Below are 25,630 nucleotides of genomic sequence, written 5' to 3' on the forward strand. Positions count from 1 at the left end.
CCGCCCCTAACGCCGGGCCTGCCCTCCTCATGTTCATTCAGGGATACTATGATGACAGTGGTTTGGGGCCCCCACTCTGATGTTGCATAGGACCCCAAAAGGCCCAGAAGCGGCCCTGCAATCCCTCTCTCTCACCCCGTATGAGAGGCTGACAGGCCAGGGATGCAAATCATTTCTCAGCACATATACGCGGTGGTAAAACGTTTTTGAAGGATGTCCTGATCGAGGTGTATGTTGTAGGCTTGTTGTAGGCTACATGCTTTGCAGTATAGTGTTATGCTGGAATTATGCTTGAAGTTTGGGCTGTCGCACGGAAATGAGAGACACTGAATCTTGACGAGGAAACGTGTGGAGCGTTTATACACTGTGTGTGGGTTTCTGCTCGCGGAAGTGAGCTGGAGTCTTGAAAACTCCACTTTGTCCGCCCAGCCGCGTCCACGTAGTTACACAATTCGGGGTGTGCACAGCCAGGCGAAAACCGTCTGCACAGCAGCCTTGTGGAGGGGCGCGTCTGCTGATTTAACTCACTTTTCCGTGTGGACACTCGCCGATGCGGGAAGCATATGAGACCTAAGCGCTTGTTGTAGGCTACATGCTTTGCAGTATAGCATTCGTTTTCCGTCCCGTTCAAAGACGCACGGGTATTTCACCTCAATGACAATTTCCTCGTCCTTTGTTTCTGTGCGGGGCTGCGGGCGGACGAGGTTCTTCTTGCGTCTTGCAGCCGCTGTGATTGTGTGCGAGCAGCCCCACCTGTCCCAGTCAGTACTCGTTAAACATACCGCACGTGCAGCATGCATCACGTAGGTTCCGACTGGTAATTAGTAACATCGTTTTGATTGTAACAGCAATAAAATGTCACATATATGTCACTCACAACAAGTATTAAAACATTTATTTGGTGTATATTTTGCTGTTTGCTGCTGTACATATTTTGTTGCATGTTAAATCGTGGTTGCCCCTGGGGCAACCAAAGACCGAGAAATGGTTGCCCCATGTTTTTTTTGGTTGCCCGGGGCAACCGGGCAGCCGTTAATGTCGAGCCCTGCATTGGATGAGCTTATTTCTCAAATCAAATTAAAGCTATAACTACTGTTAGGTGCCCTAAACTAACTAACCCAGTGGTATCCAACCTTCGGGTCGCGACCCTAAGTGCGGTCGCCTGGAATCCAAAAAGGGAGCCCCCCCTAGAATCGGCCCTGGTTGAGTGACAACGGCTAATGTAGAATAGGATATGCCGAGTTGCAAAGCTGTAGCACGTATGCCTGATTTTTTATGAGGGGTCGTTGGCATCACATCTGATATGTTTGATCAATGACAATGTGTTCCCCCTCACAAGAAATCACCATGTCACTTATCAGGCATTTTGCTTCACAGGCTGATCTTTTGTGAAATGTAGCCAATTTGACCACTTGCACTTCAGTCACCATAGCAACCAAATGTACGAGGGCTGCTGCGTGACCCACGCGATTCACTCCTTAAACGAATTAAAACTTTTATTAGACAATCAATGTTTATGGTAGGTCTGCACAGGCTTGGAGTGGAGCGCAGCACCATAGTGACAGTCAGAGCGCTTGAGAGCGGTCTGCAGACAGAGAAAGAGAGAGGGGGGGGGGAGGACCAGCGGGCTGCTAGTATCGATAAGCTCGGACCTTTTTGATTTCCGGGTTTTGAGAAATTTGGAACCGGGTCCTTATGGACCCGGGTATTGAGCTCCATCCCTATAGACCAAATCAGCGGGATGTTTACATTTACTTCCGGGTACCCCTGGGTCCACACATTATAATGGCGGTGGACGGCACAAACTGACGTGTTGAAGACAAAAACAGACAAAGAAGACAAAAATGGTTCGTCCGTGTTGTGTTGTTGTTTAATATCATTCATAACAACACTTTCACTAACGTTAGTGGAGACCAGACTAGCTAATTTACCTGTTGGACCAGACCAGAGTAGACTTGACGCTAAATTAAATTAACGTGGCGTCAGTAGCTCTGTTTGTAACGTTAACGTAACCTCGCGTCACCAGGCTCTTCTACGTTAACGAGTCTGCAAAACAGCGAGTTTGACAGACAAACAAACGTTATTAGCTAGCTAACACTACATAAAACAAACACAGAAGAAAGGCTAGATACGTCGGACAAGCATGTTTACCAACCGTTTAACCATTTAAATTGAAAGTAGTCGGCCGAAAACAACGAGAGGGTTTGACAGCATTTATTTGACAACACGCACATTTAAACCTGCCGCCTTCCCCAAGTGGTACCCGGAAGTAAATTTGTTTACATGGTGACGTCACGGTGATTTGGTCTATAGTCCTGAAAAATATTGCGCTGCTTCTAAAAGACAGTACGAATTCCCAGTGTGTATGGGAAAGGCGAGTTTATCCTTCGTCAGCTGCTGTAAGGCCCCAGGTTCAAAGCAGTCTATTGACACGCAGCAGCAGGCGGAGTTGACATGTTCTCACTTGATGAGGACAGTCAGAGGTAGGCTACTCCATTTTGCTTTGATCTGATGGGCAACGCTGATATGTTTGATCAATGACAATGTGTTCCCCCTCACAAGAAATCACAATGTCACTTATCAGGCATTTTGCTTCACAGGCTGATCTTTTGTGAAATGTAGCCAATTTGACCACTTGCACTTCAGTCACCATAGCAAACGAGAATTGAAGCACCAGCGAGTAGGAGCTACTCGTGGAAGCCTACGCTGGCAAATATCATCCAGCAGCTTGGTGCGCTTTGCTGAGCGGCTGAAAAAGGCAGCCATGCCGGAGAGGTGAGAAAAGAACACCTTGCATTCTTTTATCTTGGAGGCTCCCTGTGCCAAGACAAGATTTAGAGTGTGGGCATAGCAGTGGACAAAGAGGGCCTGTGGAATGCTTTCCTTCACTTTGGCTTGCACCCCGTTGAGACCAGATGCCATCACGGCCGCTCCATCATAGCACTGTGGGACCACTTTGCCAACACAGCCCAAACCCCGCAAGAACTCCAGCAGGCGTGTAGCTATGGCCTCTGCTCGTTTGTCCTCGGTCACATCTTCATACTGGAAAAAACGCCCCTTCACCCCATCTTCAGTGACGTAGCGGAGCACATATGACATCTGAGCCAGGTTGCTAATGTCTGTTGTTTCATCCAGCATTATAGCCACACAAGGTGTTTTCCTCACCTCTTCCTTCATGCTGTCTGTTATGACACTGGCAACGCCGTTGATCAGGTCATTTTGTATCTTTGATGACGTCCCAATAAACACCGTTGCTGTGGCAAGGTGAGTGCTCAGTACGGGGTCATGCTCTCCCACTAAATCAAGCACCTCCAGGTAATTCCCCCTGTTCGCCGAGTCTTGTCCTTCATTGTGACCACGGAATGCCAACTCTTGCTTGGCCAAGAATATGACGCAGTTAATGAGACGTTTCAAAATGTCCCTGTTTTTCCTCACCTTCTCATTATGAGCATTGACTTCTCGGCGTTGTTGCTCATCTAACTGCAGTTCTATCCTGGTACTTCCAAATGTTTTAAGGCGAATAGTAGCTTTCAGATGACTTGACGCGTTTTCATGACGATGGGCAGACTTTGATAAACTTCCCAAGTCACAAAAGCCGTCTTTAGCCCAAGAGCCGCTCTCCGCGCCGAAAAGCAGACAGTCCCAGCAAAAAAGCTTCTGTTTTTCCCTTGATCCAGGAGTACCGTGCATAATTGCTGGTGTTAAAATGCCTCTTGTATTTTTTCGTTTGCTGAACTACATCAAGAGCTGGTGTGGGTCTTCCCTTCCCAACTAACTCCAACTTTTCATTGAAAGTTAATCTGGCAAATGGTGTCAGTAATAAAGCTGATATGATGTCCTCCTCTGGCTCTGCATTGCTTGCGGCGGCTGCCATGCCCATGACGCTGAGTGACTTCCCCCCGAAAAGTAAACAGACTGCGGGCGCGCGCCTAGTTGTGGCGGGGGAATTGAATTCTGCACCAGCCGGCAGTGTCTTCTGTCTTGCCTTGTCGCAAGTCACATGACATGGGCTTGACCACACAGAGGGCGGAATCTGTCATAGAATCAATTCTGAGCATGCCAATCCATTCACAGGGATGATATGATTGGTCAATTTTACTGTCACTCGAGAAATATCCTCACGGTGAATGCATTACATCAACCCTCTGTGAATGTAGTAGAGGCCACGGCAGAGAGCTTCTTCCCAACAACACAGGTGCAAAATTCTAATAGGGTCACACAAAGGGCTTCATTCAGTTAACCCTTCACAGTCCAAATCAACTGAACAGGCAGTTTTAAGGGCTTATTTACTCAGAAACATGTTTGTTTAGATGATGATTGTCAATTTATGAATTAATATAATAAAATTACTTTTTAAATTTTATTTTTTAAGAACATGTTAGGCCCTCACAGAGGGCCCTGACGGTTCCCCACTGATGTTTACACTCCTGTCCCATGCTACAGTATGCTTGCGACAGGAAACAGCAGACCCTGAAATATAATTCTACTAAATACTTTAAAATATCAGTAGTATATTTGGAAGAAACCTAGCACCGGACTAGTGTTTTACTCAAGAGAGACAGAAAACTATATGCGTTGCGCTGCAACAAACTTCGCTGTGCTTTGGTGAACCTGACTTGTTTTCTGAAAGAATATTATGTCGACTTTGTCAACTCTGAATACAGAACAACAACAAACAGCAACAGTGTTGTTAACTTTAACCTACCTGTAACGTTAGCGTTAGTTTGCAGCTAAAGATATCCAGCCAGCTGGTCACGGTCAGCACAGGGTTAGTTGCCGTTTGTTTTATAATCCTTTGAAAACGGCTGTGATTTATCCACACTAGATGATGAAAATGTTTTTTAAGGGATAATCAACAACTTGGTGTGCAGTATACGATTTTAATTCACGACTTGGAGGCAAATAACCACCAAATAACTCTGTTTACCTAGCAACACTTGGGGAACTGACTAATACCTGGAACAAGCGTTAGCATCCTGTCAGCTTCTCATGCAATGGAAACGTTTGCTGTTCCAGTATATAGGACGAACCTTGGATATGAGCCGGTGAAGCTGACGTAGCGAGTTGAACAAAATTACCTGTGCTGTTTGATTAAACAGCTCAGCCAGACCATGCTATAAATGAAAATAGCCCTCAGTAGAGATAGTATGCTGGTTTGCTCTGTCCCTGAAGTGAAACCATTGACTGTGTATTATGTGTGAAACTGAAATTTTAGAGTCTCTTATATACTATAGGACCACTATATTATGGTGAATCGATAAAATCCTAACAATGTACCGATCCCTAAATATATTACTTTTTGCAGTAACTCAGTAATATAACTTATTACCAATAGGAGTTCAGTAATATTATACCAGTCGCAAGTTGCAAATTGAGTTACATTCTTTCTTTCTTTTTATCAAAGCACATATAAAGATATAATCATTTCTCAATCAAATTGAGTGTTTTTATGCAAATAACCACTGTAGACAATAACAAAGGAAAAGGAGAACATTTAGAATTTTGGATGGTTTACACTGACTGCCCAACACTGGTTATACGTAAAATAGAATATCTGTGTTCACACTACTATAACTATACATCCAAAACGACAGCTATAACTATATTCTTGGTTCCATCTCAGATTGATTTTTCTGGCGGTAGAGACAATGATTTTCAAACTAAAGTTCTAAGAAGGGGTGAGAGAATTCAGTAGTTCACTGCAGTTGAACATGTGTCCATCCAGTATCTGTTGTTTAGCCACGGTGACGTTACAGGTGTTTCTCTCAATATGTGCTACAAGAGACTCTTTGATCCAGAGTAGATGTTTCGTGCAGAGTCACCTACTGGTAAAGAAATGAATAGCTTCACTTGGCTGGCTATGTTAGAGACTCTTTCTTGCAGACTCATCTTACTTAATCCTTTTCATTATTTTCCTATTGCTCATCCTTCAGGTTCAAGGATGAATTACAAATTAGAAGAAAGAGAGGGGAAGAAGAGCTGCACTCTGGTCTTCCTTTGCCCTTACATCACCATGGTGAACCAGAGCCTCATCAGCATCTCACTGGAGGAGGGGCTGCAGCCCCCCCTTCCACATCCTCCCACGCTGCCCCTCTTTTCACACCTCCCCCCAACATTACTTCCCTTCCACAAGAGGCCTCCCAGCAATGTTCTCCTAAACCCCAGTCGGGGGAAATATGTTTTAGTGGTCATGAACAGCAGAGACAGGTCACAGCTGCCCACTCCTCAACCACAGACACCCCGCCTGTCCATTCTCACCAACACTTCCAGGACTCCCCTGACAGCACAGAAAGCAGATTTGTGTCACTAACCATGTCAGTGCAGAACCAAACTTTCACAGAAGAAATGGTGCCAGAGGAAAATGAGGAAACCTACAGGTTCCGCTGCACCTCACCAGGCCTGTACCCGTGCAGTATGACAGGTCTAGTGTTTAACATGGAGCGAGAAGGGGTTGTGGATTATAGGATTATCCCATGGAACCAGACGCTAGCCCAGCATAACAAGAAGCCTGCAGGACCGCTGTTTCACATAAAATGCTCCCGGCAGTGTGTCAGTCAACTGCATCTCCCACACTGTGAGATCCGCTCTACAGGCGCATGTGACTTCTTGTCAGTCGCCCATGTGACAGGCGGGGTCACAGAGTTCATCCGTCCCCATAAAATAACAGAAACTCATGTTATTATAATCCCCACCGGATTTTCTCCTCTAGGTAATGCCAAGGATGAAAACTCACCTCCTGTCCCAATCCGGGCGGTGGTTTGGCTATTTTATAAGCCTCCAGTTGAACCTGAAGTCACATCCTTCCTTAACGTTCTGATGCTACCTGGAAACACTGTGCTCGATGACGTGCAGAAAAAAAGGATGGAACGAAATCCAGATGAGAGGTTCATAGAGATGCCCTCATCCTGTAAACTACACCCAGAGCAGGAGTACACACTGTCCACATCTCCTGAAGATGACTCAATAGTAATACAGCCACTTAAGGCGGAATTCACCAGTGAATACGACAACTACCTCCCCACTTTTCAAGTGATTTTAGAGCAAATCATTAAAAATATTGCGCTGCTTCTAAAAGACAGTACAAATTCCCAGTGTGTATGGGAAAGGCGAGTTTATCCTTTGTCAGCTGCTGTAAGGCCCCAGGTTCAAAGCAGTCAAAGTCTCCCTTCAAGCAGTCAAAGTCTCCCTTCAAGCAGTCAAACGCTGTCTTCCATACGGAACAGCTTCCTTGAGAGGATATCACAACCTACGCTCAAGATCCTGCTGGACAAGCTTCTTGAGAAAAGGGTCCTAAATGATCCTGAGAGGGAGTCAGTAAACGCAGAGAAAGAGAGAAGAGACAAAGCAAGTTTTGTCATCGACACAGTAAGGAGGAAAGGGGACCTTGCAAGTTCAAAGATGATAGAATTTCTGCTCGAGATAGACCCTTTCTTCAGTGAAGGGGTTGGGTTGGGTTGTTTGAAACCAAAAACAAATATTTATGACTAAAAGGCTAAAAGTAATCTCATATGTAAGAAATGACTGTTCTACAGTCATTTCTTGTGCGGGGGGTACGGTGGTGCAGTGGTAAGCGCTGTCGCCTCACAGCTTGAAGGTCCTGGGTTCGATTCCCACCTGGGACGCTGTGAACGCTGAAGGAATGCGTGCCCGTCCGTATGTCCTCGAGTGCCCACCGCCCGGGTGGGGTCGTCAAAAGGGCCTTTCTGTGTGGAGTTTGCATGTTCTCCCCGTGCCTCCCGGGGGTTTCCTTCATATAGGAACCCCCTTCACCAAAACATGCAATATCCTGGTTGCTAATGTGGTTCCTCCTCTGGTCGTTAAGGGCGCCTGTTCAGAGGGAGGGGAACTGGTTGGAATAGCGTGAACCTCCCACGTGCTATGTCCTACCGGTGAAGCTTCCTCTGTCGGGTCAAAAGAAGCGGCTGGCTAACTGCCCATGTCTCGGAGGAAGCATGGAGCCAGTTTCGGCTCTCCCCAGATCGGCAGAGGGGGGAGTAGCAACCAGGATAAATAAATTAGATTCGGACTAATAGGGGATAAAAATGGGATAAAAAATCGGGGGGAGGAGGGGGGGGGTCATTTCTTGTGGCCGTTAAAGTATTCTTCCATGACAGTGTCCTTGAGCAAAGGCACTTAACCTGGACACTGCTTGCCCATGTGGTCTGTGTGTTTATACATGAAGACATGAGGTGTAGAGAATAAATAGTTTAATTGCACTTGGGTTAATTATGGTGATTGTAATTTACCTTCAGGTGCCTGATACACTATTTAAAAAACTAATCAAATTATGACTATTGTATTTGACATAAAGATAAAATAAAATAACACATCAGTAGGATCATTAAAACTTGGTGGATCTGTACATATCATTGTGAAATATATCAACACATGAATTATTCAGATTTTCAGTTAAATCTTGTGCCTCTATATATGTATTTTTTTTTTTAGCTGTGACCATGTGTCATGGTCCCAGCTCTATAAGTCACCCTGTTGGTTGGTCCACCAAAAAATGTTGGTCCACAAAATCAATGTCAATGGAGTGGATGACATCACAATGGAGTGGATGATGTCACACTGACTGACATCACAACGGGGAGGATGATGTCGCAACAAAAACTGCATTTAGGAAATTCACGTGAATTTGCGCATGTTATAATTGTTTATCATGTTTGTTTTTTTGATCAACTATGCTGAATGTTATTATGCTGCCAATGAGATGCCAATCTCCCCCTTCAGATTATTTTATTTAACTTAGTTTTAAATTTGTGATGTAAATCCCATAAGTATGGTAGTTGGTGGATTAACACACTCATGCTATTACCACTATATTTGTATTTGTTCCAATGTTTGCAGGCTGGCTGCAGTTGCAGTTTTTGGTTTCTTAAAATGTTGTGTGTTTTGTCAATGTGTGTTTGTGTGCTCTGTATATTGAGCGCAGAGTCCACAAAAGACACATCTTATAAGAGAGCCATAGATAATTATGGAACAGTCAATAATGATCAACAACCAATTAATAAGCAATCAATCAATAATTTTGCACTCACAGATTCTACTGATGTGTGAAAGTAGCCTACTCAAATTTGTGATAATGTTTGTACTTTTTAACATAGCCTACATGCAACTATTTGTGGCTGCCAAGTGCCAACACTTATTTTGTATTTTTCTCCTTTAATTATTGCAGTGTAATGATACTCTGAAAAACATTTATCTTATATCGTGGATTTTCTTTTTAAATTCTTATTGTATATATTTTAATCCTCGTCACGCATCTGTAAAGTGTTTATATGAATACAGATTAAACAAGTATATTTTATGTAAATGTAGCCAGGTATCTTAGATATAATTTTCCACTGAGAGTTAAAATAGTTATTTTGTTAACTATTAACAGCATGACTGTTGTTTTATTTTAAATTTTATAGTTTGTTGTTTTCTTTAAATTATGTTTGAATTAATTACATAAGTGAAATGTGCATACCAGTAAGATAGTTTGCTGTGAGAGGGTCCATTTTGAGTTTATATTATTTAGACAATAGGTGGCAGTGTCATGATCGAGTCACTGTTATTTCTTCATTGTTTTGGCACAACCTGGTGATTCTGGGATGCATTGTGTAAAATAAATCTGTAAATATTGTAACACTTGTTAAAACATGCATGTACAGTACCGTAACTAAATAACTATGTTAGTTACAATATTTTAACTGGATGTCATGTTTTAGACTAGACTGATGTCACATGTCTTGGATAATGCAGGAGCAGCTGACCAGTGTGTTCCCATGTGCATGACAAGGTACAGTCAGTGTGCGCTGTTGGACTTGGCCACTGGTGAAATGAAACAGCTGCTTATTACACTTTAATTGTATTTACTTAGACATCAGTCTGTGGGATGTAAGTGTTCTCTAAATCAAATGGTATGGTCCAGATAATTAACCTACAGTACTGTGGGTTTTTATACATATTTATATTTATATGCCTACTTTGTGGAATTTTGTTTTATTTGAGTAGCATTTGCAAACTGTCATGTTGTTTTAGTATTTTTGTACTTGTGATTTTGAAGCAGTAATCCTGGAAGCTATAAAGGCTGCTGTTGTAGAGTTTACATTTTTGATGAAACATCTGTTAAATCTGGTACAGGTGGAGATCCACCTCTACCTGTGCCCTCTTCCCAAAACCTACATATCATAAATAAAAAGTCCAAAGAACTAATTGTGTTCTGTCTGCTACTCAATTCTACAGGCTACACAAAAGTGTTATGCGTAATTTACCTTTGTGCATTCACCGGTGATTTCTGCAATAGTATTGTATGTATTAAATAAGTAAAATAAGTGTCCAAAATTAGTATCACAAGAAAACTAGTTTTACAGTAGATGTGTAGAAGTTATTAACATTGCAGTCATTTTCTTGTCTTTTTACAAAGTAATCAATGCTGTTATAATAGGCCTATTATGTAGGACTATGTAAAGTACACAGTCAAAGACAGTTCACCTCCTGCATGGTGAGATGGTTGGCGGGTGTAGTTTGATCAAAATGTTCTTTATGTTTAAAAGTTGGTCACCATTCACTTTGATTATTTAGGAGAATTCTGCAACAGTGTTAGCCGCGACACGCAACTCTAAATGGATTCTCCTTTAGAGTTGCGCCCAAATCAAGCCCGGCTGGTTTCAAACATGCACGAATCACAAAGACAAAAGTACTTACGTGTAGCCACGGGTGTCTTCCCTCAGGCCGGTCTGGCAACGGTGTTTGTTAACTTTCAGTTTCCGAGTACGATGCTTATTTGTGTAGCCAGAAACGGTATCTTTCCCTTTTCAGAGACTCTTCTTCCGGGGGCGTGGCGCTGCTGTGCAGTTGAAACTCAGTTGTCAGTGTCCTGTTATAGTTAAAGGGGGACTTACCCCCCAGATATTTAACAAAACGGTGATTTGAAAATACCTATGGAAAAAAACAAGAAATGACATATACTCTTGTCTATACTATACTCTTTGGCTGTGCTCAGCTCAGGAATTTTTTTCGGAAATCGATGCCATTACAGTTTGCCCACCGCCTCGAAAATAATTTATATGAGAGCTGCAATATCTTTATAAATATCAACAACTAGCCAATGCTGGTGGCCTGTATGGAAACAGCGTTGCTCAAAATGGTTGAAAGTTATATCAATTTGGCCATTCAGTGGCGAACTAGATATTTAATTATTTTTCTCCCATGTATGTGTGTGGCGGCTTGTCTAACTACGTGAGACTAGTGACGCGAGAGCGCAGCACAGCACAATAGTTACGACAAACGCCCCGCTCTCACGCTCATGTAATCACAATGCGAGATTTCTCCACGTCATTCCCTCGTCCAACTTGCGATATACCGCGCCATGAAATCAGTTTTTAATTTTCGTTTGGGGGCTTTTCGTGATTCTTGTTAAAAAGTTACTGCACCTCTGATTTTTCCTCTCGGGCGCAGCGCAGGGCAGAGCTCCCACCTCCTCCTCCTCGGCCCATTCAGTCTGTCCAAACTAAATACAGATCTAATCTCAGTATGAGATGCAGGGAAATATATTATAGTAGCCGATGTGTTTAGAGCAGCTTTGTCACGTTGTCACGTCGTAGTATAGCGTTATATTTTACATGTGCGCTAAACTGCGATGAGATTTGTTTGCGGAAATGTCCGACTGTTCTCACCCCATGCCCAAGCCCCCGCCTCGGCCACATGAGAGCCGAGGAGGGCTGCTGCGCGCGGCCCGGAGCTTGGGGCTCGTGCATGAGCATACGACTCTCTCCCGCCTGACTGGCCGGGAGAGAGTGCTTCCAACTCGGACTGATAATATAAACAACATCATTTGAGCTTATCCAGGTAAGATATTAATAAAGTAATGACACATTCAGCGGGAAACTAACTATAATTAAGACATGTGCCAACTTTGACGATGTTTGGTTCAGTATTTTAAGAGCAAACAGGTTTTTTTAACTTCCTGAAAAGTTGCTGTTTTGGAGATTCGAGGTCCTGGAACGACAGCGATGATATATGGAATTCTGGACAAAATCATATCTAGGCTACATAAAAAAAAAAAAAAAAAAATCAGATTTGCATCTGAGAGACCAAATCTCATCATAGGGCTCCTTAGTATGAAAAAGGTTGGGAATGATTTACAGCAACACAATGCCATGTCCTTCCTTTTATGATTATAGTGGCGTTTATTGATAGTATTGTGTTACATAGGAGTTGGTAGGAAAATAACAGGCGATTGTAATCAATTAACAGGTGATTAACAGGTCAAGTGACATCATGGGAATAGGCTTGGAGTTGTGAGGAGCCGAAAGGGTACAGGGGGAGTAGGGGAGTAACTATCTTGAAATCCCATAGTCTTTGGTTCATCGTGACGTCACGACGTATCAAATCTCCCATTCATTTGAGGGCAAAAAAAGCAGTGTTCCACCCATAGAGGGCGCTTATGCCAGGTATGCTGCTGAAAAATGATACAAATGGTAGAATGGCAACAGTTTGCTCTCAAATGTGGAAATTTTGACCAGCATTCTTCACACATCACCCCCAAAGTCATATATTGGTTAAAAGCTGAAAAAAAGTGTTTTGGGGGTTAGTTACACTTTAAGTGATTTCCTCTAGGATTTTTTTCCAGCAGCTGGGGGGGTGGACATTGTACGTTGTACCTGGGTTCTCACGTCTCATCTTATTTACTGTCAGCTATTGTATTAGCAAACACTGCATCAGGAAGTATTAAAGCTGGGGGTAATTTATTTATATTGTCGAGTTCAAACCATATATATTTAATACATTCAACCAATAATAATGAGAGGCTCCCCGAGTCCCCCATACCATGATATGGACAGTGAAAAGTTGACATTTTGTCAGATTTTAGGGTACGTTATCTCCCATAGAAACAGCACATTTGCAAGCCTGAGCCTACAATATCCACAGAGAAAATCGCAGTCTAGAGAAACTCGAGTTTCCAGAACGAATGCATGCTAGTGAGTTAGCGGCTGCTAGCGTTACTTACTATTTGGTTAGCAGATAGCTGGCGCTAGCTAGCAGCTAACAACCATTCTCCTTGACGCTGTTGCTTTAACGCAGTTTGCTTGTCGGAGTCTTCAAAGAAACACAATGTTCAGGTGAACTGATTTGGTCACCAAATTAATCTAAACTAATGCTAGAGCCAGAGCTTAAATGTTAGCGTATGTACCGTTAGCTAGCGACTCGCGAGATTGCCTCTTGTGTGAAGTCGGTAACGTTAGCTAACGCTTGCAGCTAACAAGTCATTATGCTAACGTTACGGCGATTAGAATGAAACATACACTTTCACACACCTCTCAAATGACTCCTCGGTTGTTGAATGTATTCTTTAGATAACGTTATGAAATATTACAATAGTTAGCCTGTCTGATAGTTAGCCTGTCTGATTCTCAAGTGAACAAGCTTTATAGGTGGCATTTCTAGGTAATAAGTTGTAATTAGGCTGTCTGAAACCAGTTTGACAGGCCTACATAAGTTCACTGAATTTGCAACCTTTCTAGGTACCTGGTTATGGATCATTTTTGAGGAACCTACCATACCATGCACACTTTGGTGGGTTAGGGTATCCCATGATACCTTGCGACCCTTACAACCGACGAAGAACAAGCAAGCCCAAACCAGAGTCGTATAATAGAAGAGTTCCGACATCTCCATACACTCCAATGGACCAGTTTTTTTTCCAGGAAGTAGAAAGTGGAACTCTTGAGTAAAAAAAGCAGCACTGTCGAGTTGCAGCAAAATAGACAGTGTTGTACTTTGAAAGGGGTTTTCATTCCTTGAATCAAATTGTACATTATCAGCTTTATTTTAGCATGCAAAAGTAGCGCGAGACCCATTCCTGGCTGTTCATTGGCTAATGAGTCTCGCATTTTGGTCCTCCGCTGACGCCACTCTCTCTCTAGAGGACACTAGCCCAAACGAGCCCCTAATGGCGACGCCCACAAAGCCGACCACATCAGAAAAAAGTGAAACAATGTTGGCTAAATAACGAACATATTTCACTTTCTTTTCGTTTTTATTCTAGGATAGTCAATAACGTCAGCCTTTACTCAAATGTAGTGTAGTCAGATGTTTGTACAGTGTCAGGAAAGTCACTTTTGAACAATAGTAGGAAGCATCTTACCTGACGGTGTTCTGGACAGCAGCCACTAGTTAGGTTGCTAATATAACTAACATTCGAGAACTCGCTCCGCCCGCCCCAAAGCAGGACTACACAGCCAGGAGGATAGCACCATTGCAAACCTTCAAGTGTAAGTGGAGTTCGTTTTAACTGTGCTTTATTAAATGATAAGCTGTCATTACTTCCCATTTAGCGTTTGTAATATTTTCATTCGCTGGGTTTTACGCTTTTAATTTGAAGGCGGAAAGGGGAAATGGTGTATTCGTAGATTGAATTGACACTGGTCTGTCAATTCTATCAGTTCATATGTACTATTTCCCTTTTTTGCCTTCAAATTAAAAGTGTTCACGGTAGCCTGTGAAACCTCGACCTTTCTGGATTATAAAAGTAGTATAACGTTAGAGAAAACAGCCCCCAGCCATGCCGTTTTATACAAATTTATTGCCAAATGCTTTGGGATTCAACTTGATCAATCTTGGTCAGAAAAAATCTTGTATATTCAATGGAGCACCAGTGTGACCTGTCGCATGCAATGCTACCTTCAAGCATGAGGACGTCTGAAACGAATTATTTTTCATCCACCTATATTAAAATTAGTTATCTAATTAATCAAGTATCTAGTTAGGTAGCTAGGTGATAGGAGCTCACTTGAGTTACAGACAGACATGTGTCCGACATCCAGCTGCTTTCAATCCTTCTTCTTCTTCTTCTTCTACTAGTGTTTATGGCGGTTGGCATTACCGCCACCTTCTGTGCTGTCAATCCATGCCATGGCATCAAAGAACTTTTATGGAAAGAAATGACAGCTCCATATTGCCCCATTGCAACATCAGCGCCCAGCAGCCTCCGCCATTTTTTATTTTTGGAAGCGTGACAGCGCCAAAAGAACCTCGCACAGGCTCGCAGTGGTCAGCTGCGGTAGCGCAGGCCCCTATAATCAGCCTCTCTAAACAGTAACTCAACGGGAGAACAGTCTAAACTTTGGGGATTCACATCTTTTCCGGGCGTACTGCAAATCTTGATTGAAGTGGTGTAGTGCAGGGATGTAAAACAACAACCATATTGTGGAAACTAAGCAAAATTTTTCGTTTTCTTTGTTTAGTTTTTTCAAGATAAATACCTAATGAAAAGGACCCGAGGTTCAACTCCCGTTGAGTTACTGTTTAGAGAGGCTGATTATAGGGGCCAGCGCTACCGCAGCTGACCACTGCGAGGCGCATTCTGTTTCCAAAAATGGCCAGAGTGTCGTCTCTTTCCTTCCACGCTCTTTGATGGCATTGGCTTCTTCTTCTTATTTCTTAAGATTTGCTGGCGGGTGGCAAACAACGAATTGGTGCATTACCGCCACCAACTGGTATGGAGTGTGGATGACACTCAAAATGTTACACCAGCAAAGTGAGTGATGTCATAAACTTTGCAAACAGATTCGTTTGCCTTGAGATGAAATCAAATGGGGTTTTGTTATTTTATCATTTTTAGTTAAAAGTAACATTGATTGCTCAATAAAAGTAATGGTGAAGTTTAGTCCCCCCCCTTTTCATGTAACCATAAGGAAACAAATATGTAGGCTATATTGTTTTAGATGCTTAAATTGATTTTCGATTTGTTGCAACATAGTGTGTGTGTGTGTGTGTGTGTGTGTGTGTGTGTGTGTGTGTGTGTGTGTGTGTGTGTGTGTGTGTGTGTGCGCGCGCGCGCGCCTGCGCGCATTTGGGTGCTTGCACACATTGCTTGTCTGCACTAAGGATGTGGTTTACCTACTATAACAACTTTATGCCGGAAACTGACTCCTGGGTGCTCAATCTCTCCCCGTGTGTTTCAGTGCTACACATAGCAGATACTGTGGCTGTTTACCATGTTCCCCAGGGTTATCATGAAGGGAACTATGATCAAGAAATCTCAACAGAAGAGAAGAACATCACCATGCAACTATAAGGAGAGGTTTTTTGTGTTGGATACCCAAGATTTGAAGTATTCTGAACGTCGTCCGGGGGTAATTATGCATTCATTCAAGGCAGTGACTTCAGCTATAATACAACTAATTCTAAGTTTTGGCCTTGAAATGTGGCCTTTTGGTAAACTAATAGAATGCACCATTATACAGATAACACAGAGCAAACATAATGTAAAAGAAAATGTCCTTTCAGAAAAAGCCCTCGCTGAAAGGCTGCATTGAGCTGTCCAGAATTAAATGTGTGGAGATTGTGTGTAGTGATGTCTCCATACCATGCATCAATAAATACGCTTTCCAGGTGAACTTCACAATTTCTACAAGAAAAAATACACACGTCAAAAATAAGGATGAATCAACAATTATTGTCGCTTCAACATTACAAATACCGTATACAAATTTTACCAAGAGAACAAAATATCACTTTTTCCCCTCAATAAAATATCTCCACAGGTTTTTCACGACACCTATTACCTCTACATTTTTGCCCCAGACAATGATTGTCGTCAGAGGTGGGTCCGAGCTCTCAAAGAGGGTAAGCAGTTTTGCAAATTAATTTTCATTTTGCAGGCAGCAACAAATAGCGATGAACCATGGTGGTATATCTCAAGCAAATTCAAACATTTGATGTTTCAAATGTGTGTTTGCCTCAAATTATAATTATTGTGTTCCCTACATAGAGACAAAGTCTAACAATTTGGTTGTAAAATACCACCCAAACTTCTGGATGGATGGACGTTGGAAATGTTGCCACCAGTCAGAGAAAATGGCGACAGGTTGTCATGAATATGACCCCATGGGCTATGGTTTGTATTCTCTCCTCTCTGCCGATTTTTCATTCAAAGCTGAACCCCCAAATATATTTATTGATTTATTAGATTTAGCTCCAAAGAAAAAAGTCAATTCCTGTATGCACTTATCACCTCTGCATTGATTTATTTAAAGAAAAAGGTCAACGTTAGGTCACGAGGACCTTTCTCAAGACATCTTGTCTTGGCGTCATCTTGTCTCAAGATACAATGTCCTTGTGACCAAAACGTTGGACATTGTTTTGAATCAATCAATGTAGAGATGATAAGTGTGTGCAGGAATGGACTCTTCTTTGTAATTGGATCTTCGGGGGGAATTGATTCCCTGCAGCACAAAAGAGACAAAACAATTGGTGTACGTGTTGCCGTCTACTCGATTTGTTAGTTAGCTCCAGTTTAAAAAAATCTCATAAATAATGTGAGAGGCTTTTTGCAAAGCTTTCTTGTGAAAATTTGGTTTGTATGGCACATTTTGCGCCTATTTATTATTTTTTTATTTAGTGTGACATTTTAATATGATCTGAAATCCAGTGTAAAAGTAAAGTCACTGTTTTGCAGATATGTATGTCTGTCAGGAGAGTTCTAAAATTCCATAATTTTGATTGCTCCACAGCTTCTAAAAAGGCTCTCCCTGAAATACCGGACCCACAGGTAGGCTACACATAACACATATGTGCTATTACAGTATTATATTATTCTTGTGCCAGACGACACTGTCCAAAAGTATCTCGAAGTAAAGAAGGTCAAATGATTGTTCACCTGTTAAAACTTTTGAGTTATATAGTTTCCAACCATGCGTGAAATTTTGTGAAAATACACTATTGAGAGATTTATTTTTTATTTTTTTATCAGTACTTTGCCATCAATGTTCTCTCAATGTAATAATATTGCTATATAATTAAAGGGTATGTGCCACTGGTATATGGGGTATTTCTAATCAAATTCCCTGAATTCAAGGTTTGTCTTTATCTCTGTCTGGCAGAGGACACTGCATGATCCAGGACAGAGGGTGGTAGTAGCTCTCAAAGACTACACCCCCCTCGGAGACAACGACCTGCCTCTTAGGAAAGACCAGGAATACAACCTGACCGACACGTCTCACTCTGACTGGTGGCTCATACTGGATAACGAGGGGTAACTACAGAGCATCAAGACATCCACTCCATCCCTAGTTACTGTTTACACTGCAAAAAAGATCAATTTATTTTCTAATACTGATCATAAGTCAATGTAATATCTTAATTCATGTAAAACATGTCAATTTTTCCTCCCGTCTCTCTTAAGGAACAAAGGGTTTGTTCCCAGTACTTATGTATTTGAAAAATCTGGCGCCGACTTTGATCGATTCGAGTGAGTCTGATTTCAGTGCTCTTCTACCTTTTGAATGATTCACTTATGAATAAGTCTAAATCCATTCGCTCATATCCTCTAACTGAACTGAGTTTTGTGTCCTCTCACAGATGGTACAACAGAGACATCAACAGAGGACAAGCAGAGGAACTGTTAATGAGAGAGGTAAAAACTGTCTTTCAGCCTGCTGAAGCGCAGCAGCGATTATAATTGTGTCTTTGTTTATCCCTTCAGCCTTATTTTGACAGCAAAACAAATACTTTGCTTCATGAATAATGCTGAAGATAATACTTAGCTAATTAGCAAACTAGTGCAGAGTAGCTGTTTGATCCAGTGCACTAGTTTGACATGACTGTGCTACCTGTCATTCTTGCATTTGCAGAATGATTCCAAACACAAAACGAAAATGGAAGACTTGTGATGTCTGACCACAAAGTTTTCTACAATTCAGGATTTCCTGCAGACAGTAAATGTACCCTGCTTGGGTTTGCAAGCACAAGTTCTACTTGTGTGATTTTTATTTTATTTTATTTAACCGTTATTTAACCAGGTAGGTCAATTGAGAACCAGTTCTCATTTACAATGAGGACCTGGCCAAGAGGCAGCATAAAAGGCAAATAGAAAACAAATGGACATGAAGAAAAACATAGAAACAAATAATACAATTATACATGTCATACCAATCCTAAAAGAGTAATATTTACAATATTTACGGTGACATATTAAAAAGTAAATGGCTAAAAACAATAAGGACATATATGAAGAAGCAGATGGCCCAAAGCAAGTGCAATGATCTTGTACTATTGATTGTAGTGAGTTTTTGAAAGAGGAGAGTGGAATGAGTGAGTTGAGTTTTAAGGTCCGTTGCAGATGATTCAGTCATCTGCAGCAGAAAACTGAAAAGAGGAACGACCAAAGGAGGTACGGGCTTTGGGTGTGATGAGGAGATTGATGGAGCTACTGGAACACAGACTGCGATTTGTGTTGTGGATATCAAGAAGTGACTGTAGATATGACGGAGTTTTACCTATGAGAGTTTTGTAAATGAATAAAAACCAGTGAGTTTGTCTGCGAGAATGGAGTGAATGCCAGAATGATAGGGATGATCCATCATAACTGACTACCATCTCTTTGCTGGTTTTAAAATGGTGCCCATGCAGACCAGTTTGCAGCTGAAACAAGACAAACGATCAGCAAACGTCTCTAAAACCTCTGTTACAACTGTGTTTGTGTGATGATTTAATGACGTTTCAATTATGTCTTTTTAGGCGAAAGAGGGTGGGTTCATCATGCGTAACTCAAGAGAACCAGGAGTGTACACAGTATCTGTCTTCACCAAGGCACCAGGGTAATCTCATTTCCATCATATCTCTCACTTGATGATATCGTAGCGGGTGGAACTGTTCTGTTGAATTTGTTGACTGTTTGGGTGAGGGCTAGGTCACTTTGATGATATCGAGTGGATGAGTGGATGTTTGACTATATGGTTAAATGTCAGAATAAATGACGAGTGTGTCTCGACCTGTTAGGCCTAGTGGCTTATCAAAATCACATTGAATTGAAATCATTTGGATTTTCCTCATCTTATACTGCGGATCAGTTGTCTGGTTCCTTTCAGTTCAATCTTCTTCTTTTTTTAATAATCTGCTGACTTTGAATCAGGGGCGGACTGGGATCATAATTCAGGCCGGGCATTAGATACCAAGCAGGCCAGGCGGATACGGGCCAACGCGCGGGCCGTTTGAAGCTCAATTTGGGCCGTTTGAAGCCCAATTTGGGCCGTTTGAAGCCATATTTGGGCCGTTTGAAGCCCAATTTGGGTTGTTTAAAGCCAGATTTGGGCCGTTTGAAGCCCAATTTGGGCCAAGTCCAATTTTACAATGAGATGCACCCACTTTAAACCTGTATAAAGTAATAAAACCACTAGTAAACCAGTAGGCGGCACCTGGACTGCTGTTCAGTGAGTGGCCTGGCCTGGCCTGCAAATTTTTTTTTTTTTTTTTTGCAGGCCAGGCCAGGCCAGGCCACCGGGCATTTGCCCGACGTGCCCGATTATGCAGTCCGCCCCTGCTTTGAATACTTCTGTGGTTCTTCTCTTACACACCTTTAGGTCGAATGGAGAGAAGAATCCAAGAGTGAAGCACTATCTGATCAGGGAGACAGAAACAGGCAAAGCCGCATTTTACTTGGCAGAGAAGTACCTGTTCAACACCATTCCTGAGCTCATCGAGTACCACCAACACAATGGTGCAGGTAAAAACTGTCAGATGTTTACCTTGATTTTAGTTACAGTTCTTTCAAACATCACGGCGTGTGAGTTCTCATCGCTTACAGGCACATTTATTATTATTATTATGAATTGAAGGGCAAAACTTTTCAGAATTTACCACTCGCTTTTTAAAATATAAATATTAAAGATATTTTTGGTGTTATATGAACTCTGCAGGTCTGATCACCCGTCTGAGACACCCGGTCTCCCAGGACAGAGGCTGCTCGCAGGACCCTGCTAAACTCTGCAAAGGTTAGAAGTGAATCTGCTCAGCTAAAAGAGCTGTTTGAATCGCTGATGATGGCGTTGGGCATGTTGTTGACCTGATCTGAATGTAATTAGATATAGCAATCATCTTGCAGAGTTCTAAATGTAGAGAGAGGATTATGTGACTTCTTATCAAATAGCCAAGGAGCCTTCCGTTTATATTCACATCCGGAAATCAAGAACATTGGAGGAGGTGATATAAGCCCGGTGATGTTGATGTAACCACAACACATGCACTAAAGTTCTGCCTGGGAAGCACCGGTGAACAAGAGCTGTATAAGAACTAGTGAGACTGGAGCGTTGCCAGGGAGGGGAAGCTGTATGCAGTTTCACATTTCAACAAACTATTTTTTGTGTTTTTACTATTGCTTTTTGTGTCCTTGCTGTCCTTTTTCCTTAGTTGTCTTTTATCAGTTTTATACAAAGACACTTATGTGTTACATACCTGTTGTTCAGGTATCCTGGCATATCTATAATTATTACTTTGATGTATTTCTGCTTGCTATAGACGGTTGTAACTTGGCAACATAAACATTCGAAATTGCCCCTAGCTTACTTCCTGTTGCTTTGTTTGCCAATACAATAGCTGACAGCCTGACAGGAAATAAGTTTCAAACTGTTCCCTAGCAGCACAATACCACGAAAACCATCTTAGAGACTCTGCAGGTATGATGGGGTCAGAACATGCGTGTGTGTGTGTGTGTGTGTGTGTGTGTGTGTGTGTGTGTGTGTGTGTGTGTGTGTGTGTGTGTGTCTAAACAATAGTAAACCAGTGACGTGTGTGCTTCTGGTGTATAGGGACGGCCAATTTAAGTAGTACAGGTCGCAGTGATGAGTTTTGTAGCGGGCTTTGGTGGAAAATGTAATAGCAGAGTGGTACAACACATCCAGTTGCTCAAGGACAGCCTTACAAGCAGATCCGATGCTCATTTTGTCATTGAGGATGCTTGTTCGCACAAGCGCCAATTTGGCAGAGGCAGTGACTAAAGAAAGCCTAGTCTGCAATTCACTTTTAACACCATTTTAACAGGTGAGAAAAATAATGTACTGTCAAGCCAGATTCCTAAATATTACTATGATGTGACTACATAAAGCTTGTAACTGCTGTTTATGAAGGTTATTTTATATACTTTCCAATAATGCACTTGCCCATTTACCATATTCCCCAATATGGGCTGCTCCAGTGCTTATTTCACCTCAAGTGAATATGATTATACAATAGGTTAGGTAGTCTGTAATTTGAATAGGATTATACAATAGGTGAGGTAGTCTGTAGTTTGAATAGGATTATACAATAGGTTAGGTAGTCTGTAGTTTGAATAGGATTATACAATAGGTTAGGTAGTCTGTAGTTTGAATAGGATTATACAATAGGTTAGGTAGTCTGTAGTTTGAATAGGATTATACAATAGGTTAGGTAGTCTGTAGTTTGAATAGGATTATACAGTAGGTTAGGTGGTCTGTAGTTTGAATAGGATTATACAATAGGTTAGGTAGTCTGTAGTTTGAATAGGATTATACAATAGGTGAGGTAGTCTGTAGTTTGAATAGGATTATACAATAGGTGAGGTAGTCTGTAGTTTGAATAGGATTATACAATAGGTTAGGTAGTCTGTAGTTTGAATAGGATTATACAATAGGTGAGGTAGTCTGTAGTTTGAATAGGATTATACAATAGGTTAGGTAGTCTGTAGTTTGAATAGGATTATACAATAGGTTAGGTAGTCTGTAGTTTGAATAGGATCATACAATAGGTTAGGTAGTCTGTAGTTTGAATATGATTATACAATAGGTTAGGTAGTCTGTAGTTTGAATAGGATTATACAATAGGTGAGGTAGTCTGTAGTTTGAATAGGATTATACAATAGGTGAGGTAGTCTGTCGTTCACCGCTCTTTTGCTGCCTGGCAGACCAGTGGGAGGTGGACCGTGAAGAGCTGACCTTGGGCCAGGAGGTGGGCAGTGGGCAGTTCGGGCTGGTGCTGGAGGGGAGATGGAGAGGAAGGAAGGTGGCTGTGAAGACGGTGAGAGAAAGGGCCATGTCAGAGGAGGAATTCATCGAGGAGGCAAAAATCATGATGTAAGTCACAATTCATAATAGTAATTCACACAGATTAAGCAGAAGTAACTGGAAGCATTCAGCCTAGTATACGATGTATGTAAAGTATGTGTAAATGTATAATTTACACATGTGTAATGTAAAGTAAAGTTAATAGTATGTGTGTAATAGTATGTGTGTGTGTGTGTGTGTGTGTGTGTGTGTGTGTGTGTGTGTGTGTGTGTGTGTGTGTGTGTGTGTGTGTGTGTGTGTGTGTGTGTGTGTGTGTGTGTGTGTGTGTTAACAGGAAGTTGTCTCACTGTAAGCTGGTTCAGCTGTACGGCGTGTGCACCCAGCACTCTCCCATGTATCTGGTGTTTGAGTTCATGGAGAACGGCTGCCTGTCAGACTACCTGCGGGCCAGGAGAGGGCGCCTGTCTCCGGACGTCATGTTGAGGATGTGTCTGGACATCAGTGAAGGGATGGCCTACCTGGAGAGCTCCAAATTCATCCACAGAGACCTGGTAGCCCAGCAAATATTATAAATATAAATATATATATATATATATATATTTTTGCAATGCATTATTTTGATTCTTCTTTGCGCATTTTTTGCCTTTATTAGATAGGCCAGTAGGCAGACAGGAAAGGTGGAGAGAGAGAGAGAGAGAGAGAGAGAGAGAGAGAGAGAGAGAGAGAGAGAGAGAGAGAGAGAGAGAGAGAGAGAGAGAGAGATAGGAGATGACATGTGGCAAAGTCCCATGGGTCGGACTCGGACCCGGGTCAGCCGTGTGAAGGACCAAGCCCCTGCACTCCACCACCGGGACGTCGCTTGAAATGCAATTCATAAATAAATTTATATTTATATTTATATTTATCCTTCCCCTGTCCATCTTTTTCTCCAGGCTGCCAGGAACTGTTTGGTTTCAAAGAGGAATGAGGTGAAGGTGTCTGATTTTGGCATGACCAGGTATGTTTGTGTGTCTCACTAAGTATTGTGCCTGTTGGAGAGAGTTTGAGCCCATGTAAAACCACCATTTGTTTGAAAACTGTCAGGATAATAGCATAGATTATTTCTGGAGAAGCCTCCTTATAATGGTTGTGTGTGTGTGTGTGTGTGTGTGTGTGTGTGTGTGTGTGTGTGTGTGTGTGTGTGTGTGTGTGTGTGTGTGTTTGTGTGTGTGTGTGTGTGTGTGTGTGTGTGTGTGTGTGTTTGTGTGTGTGTGTGTGCGTGTGTGTGTTCACTCACTGTACTGCAGATTTGTTCTTGATGACCAGTACACAAGCTCCCTGGGCTCCAAGTTCCCTGTCAAGTGGTCGGCCCCAGAGGTCATCAAATATTGCAAGTTCAGCAGCAAGTCTGACATCTGGTCGTTTGGTGTGTTTATCCGTCTGTCTTGCTGCCTTTCACCTATTTCACTAGTGCATGCTAAGAGCTAACAAAACAATGGTGCAAATGAATGACTTGGGTCTGGGAACACATGGATGTTCTCATCACTTCACACAGATATGTTGACCAACAGGCTGGTGTACCACTTTAACAGTTGAGGTCTCTGTGTCCACCTCTTCCCAGGTGTGCTCATGTGGGAGGTGTACAACGAGGGCCGCCTCCCCTACGAGCACCGCTCGAACACTGAGGTGGTGGAGTCTCTGAACGCAGGCCTGAGGCTGCTGAAGCCCCGCCTGGCCCCTCAGCCCATCTACCAGCTGATGGAGTGGTGCTGGAAGGAGGTGAGGAGAGAGTAAACACACACACTCCCATGACAAGAACCACAGGAGATATACTGTCTCTGATGCATTTTGATGGCTAAACTGTGACTTCTTCTGTTGTCCTTCTCAGAAACCAGACGACCGCCCATCCTTTACTCTCCTGCTGCATGAGTTGAGTGACAACGGCTAATGTAGAATAGGATATGCCCGCAGTGTACAAAGATGTATTTATCTTATTTATTTATTTCCTGAGAAGATTTTTTTTTTTAATTTCCTACAGTCAGTATTTACAACTGTTGGCTTTTGCACTTTATTCACTGTCAGTTCATCTGTTTTCAGTAGCTAGCTATGGTAGATTCTGTACATGTCCTTTAGAGGGCACACACACCCCATCCACAGTGTTGAGCTTAGTGCTAGTTTATCTGCTTTTCATGTTGTAAAAGATCTCCGTACATTGAACGAGTGAGATGCTTCAACTTGGATGTTCATATTATTGGTTGACCCACTGTCTGTTCATTACATTAAGACCCCCTGACAATATTACATCTGTTCTACATTTCACCACCAGAACTGAAACCGTCATAATTGTTTATTCAACAGATGAATTGTTTCTCATTGTTGTATACTAAAGTGACCAAACATTATAATTGAAATGGTGATGAAAATTAAATATAATAATGTATATAGTATAATAAAATACTTTATAAGGATACTATTTGTTGTGTTAGAATTATTACATATTTAAATGTATATAGGACATGACAGAGACATTATGCAGATATCCTACTAAGATTCTAAAAGTAGCACAACAATCAGACAGTGGAATTTGCACGATCGGTTTATATTGACTGAATATTATCATACACAGCCACTGATGTGCTCCCCCCCCCCCCCCCCCTCTCTCTCTCTCTCTCTCTCTCTCTCACACACACACACACACACACACACACACACACACACACACACACACACACACACACACACACACACACACACACACACACACACACACACACACACACACACACACACAACTTAACTCTTATGACAAAGAACTAGTCATCCAATAGTAGATTTTAGAAGGATACTTTACAAATATATCA

At 42.1% G+C, this 25,630-nt stretch overlaps 2 protein-coding genes across 2 annotated transcripts in view; both read left to right on the forward strand.

Annotated features, from left to right (window-relative positions):
• LOC310790021 (tyrosine-protein kinase ITK/TSK-like) overlaps window positions 1-7,232 on the forward strand; it is a gene marked incomplete at both ends in the record, with an annotated part of 22,250 nt that extends 15,018 nt beyond the window's left edge. The window contains 3 exons of the mRNA XM_083651740.1: window positions 5,934-6,412; window positions 6,710-6,929; window positions 7,127-7,232. Coding sequence (XP_083507866.1) covers window positions 5,934-6,412; window positions 6,710-6,929; window positions 7,127-7,232 — 805 coding nt within the window. The remainder of the gene's footprint in view (window positions 1-5,933; window positions 6,413-6,709; window positions 6,930-7,126) is intronic.
• Window positions 7,233-15,978: 8,746 nt separating this feature from the next.
• On the forward strand, window positions 15,979-25,160 carry itk (IL2 inducible T cell kinase). Its single transcript, XM_083651576.1, has 17 exons — window positions 15,979-16,127; window positions 16,282-16,386; window positions 16,539-16,620; window positions 16,766-16,891; window positions 17,508-17,545; window positions 17,877-18,028; window positions 18,179-18,244; window positions 18,355-18,409; window positions 19,513-19,592; window positions 20,355-20,497; window positions 20,691-20,765; window positions 22,691-22,859; window positions 23,125-23,341; window positions 23,723-23,787; window positions 24,077-24,195; window positions 24,391-24,548; window positions 24,658-25,160. Exons 1-17 carry the CDS (start codon window positions 15,990-15,992, stop codon window positions 24,715-24,717), a joined length of 1,848 nt encoding a protein of 615 aa, XP_083507702.1. The 5' UTR covers window positions 15,979-15,989; the 3' UTR covers window positions 24,718-25,160.
• The last annotated feature ends 470 nt before the right edge of the window (window positions 25,161-25,630 follow it).

The sequence above is a fragment of the Poromitra crassiceps genome, assembly GCF_964638095.1.
Source record: "Poromitra crassiceps genome assembly, chromosome: 15".
Lineage (NCBI taxonomy): Eukaryota > Metazoa > Chordata > Actinopteri > Beryciformes > Melamphaidae > Poromitra > Poromitra crassiceps.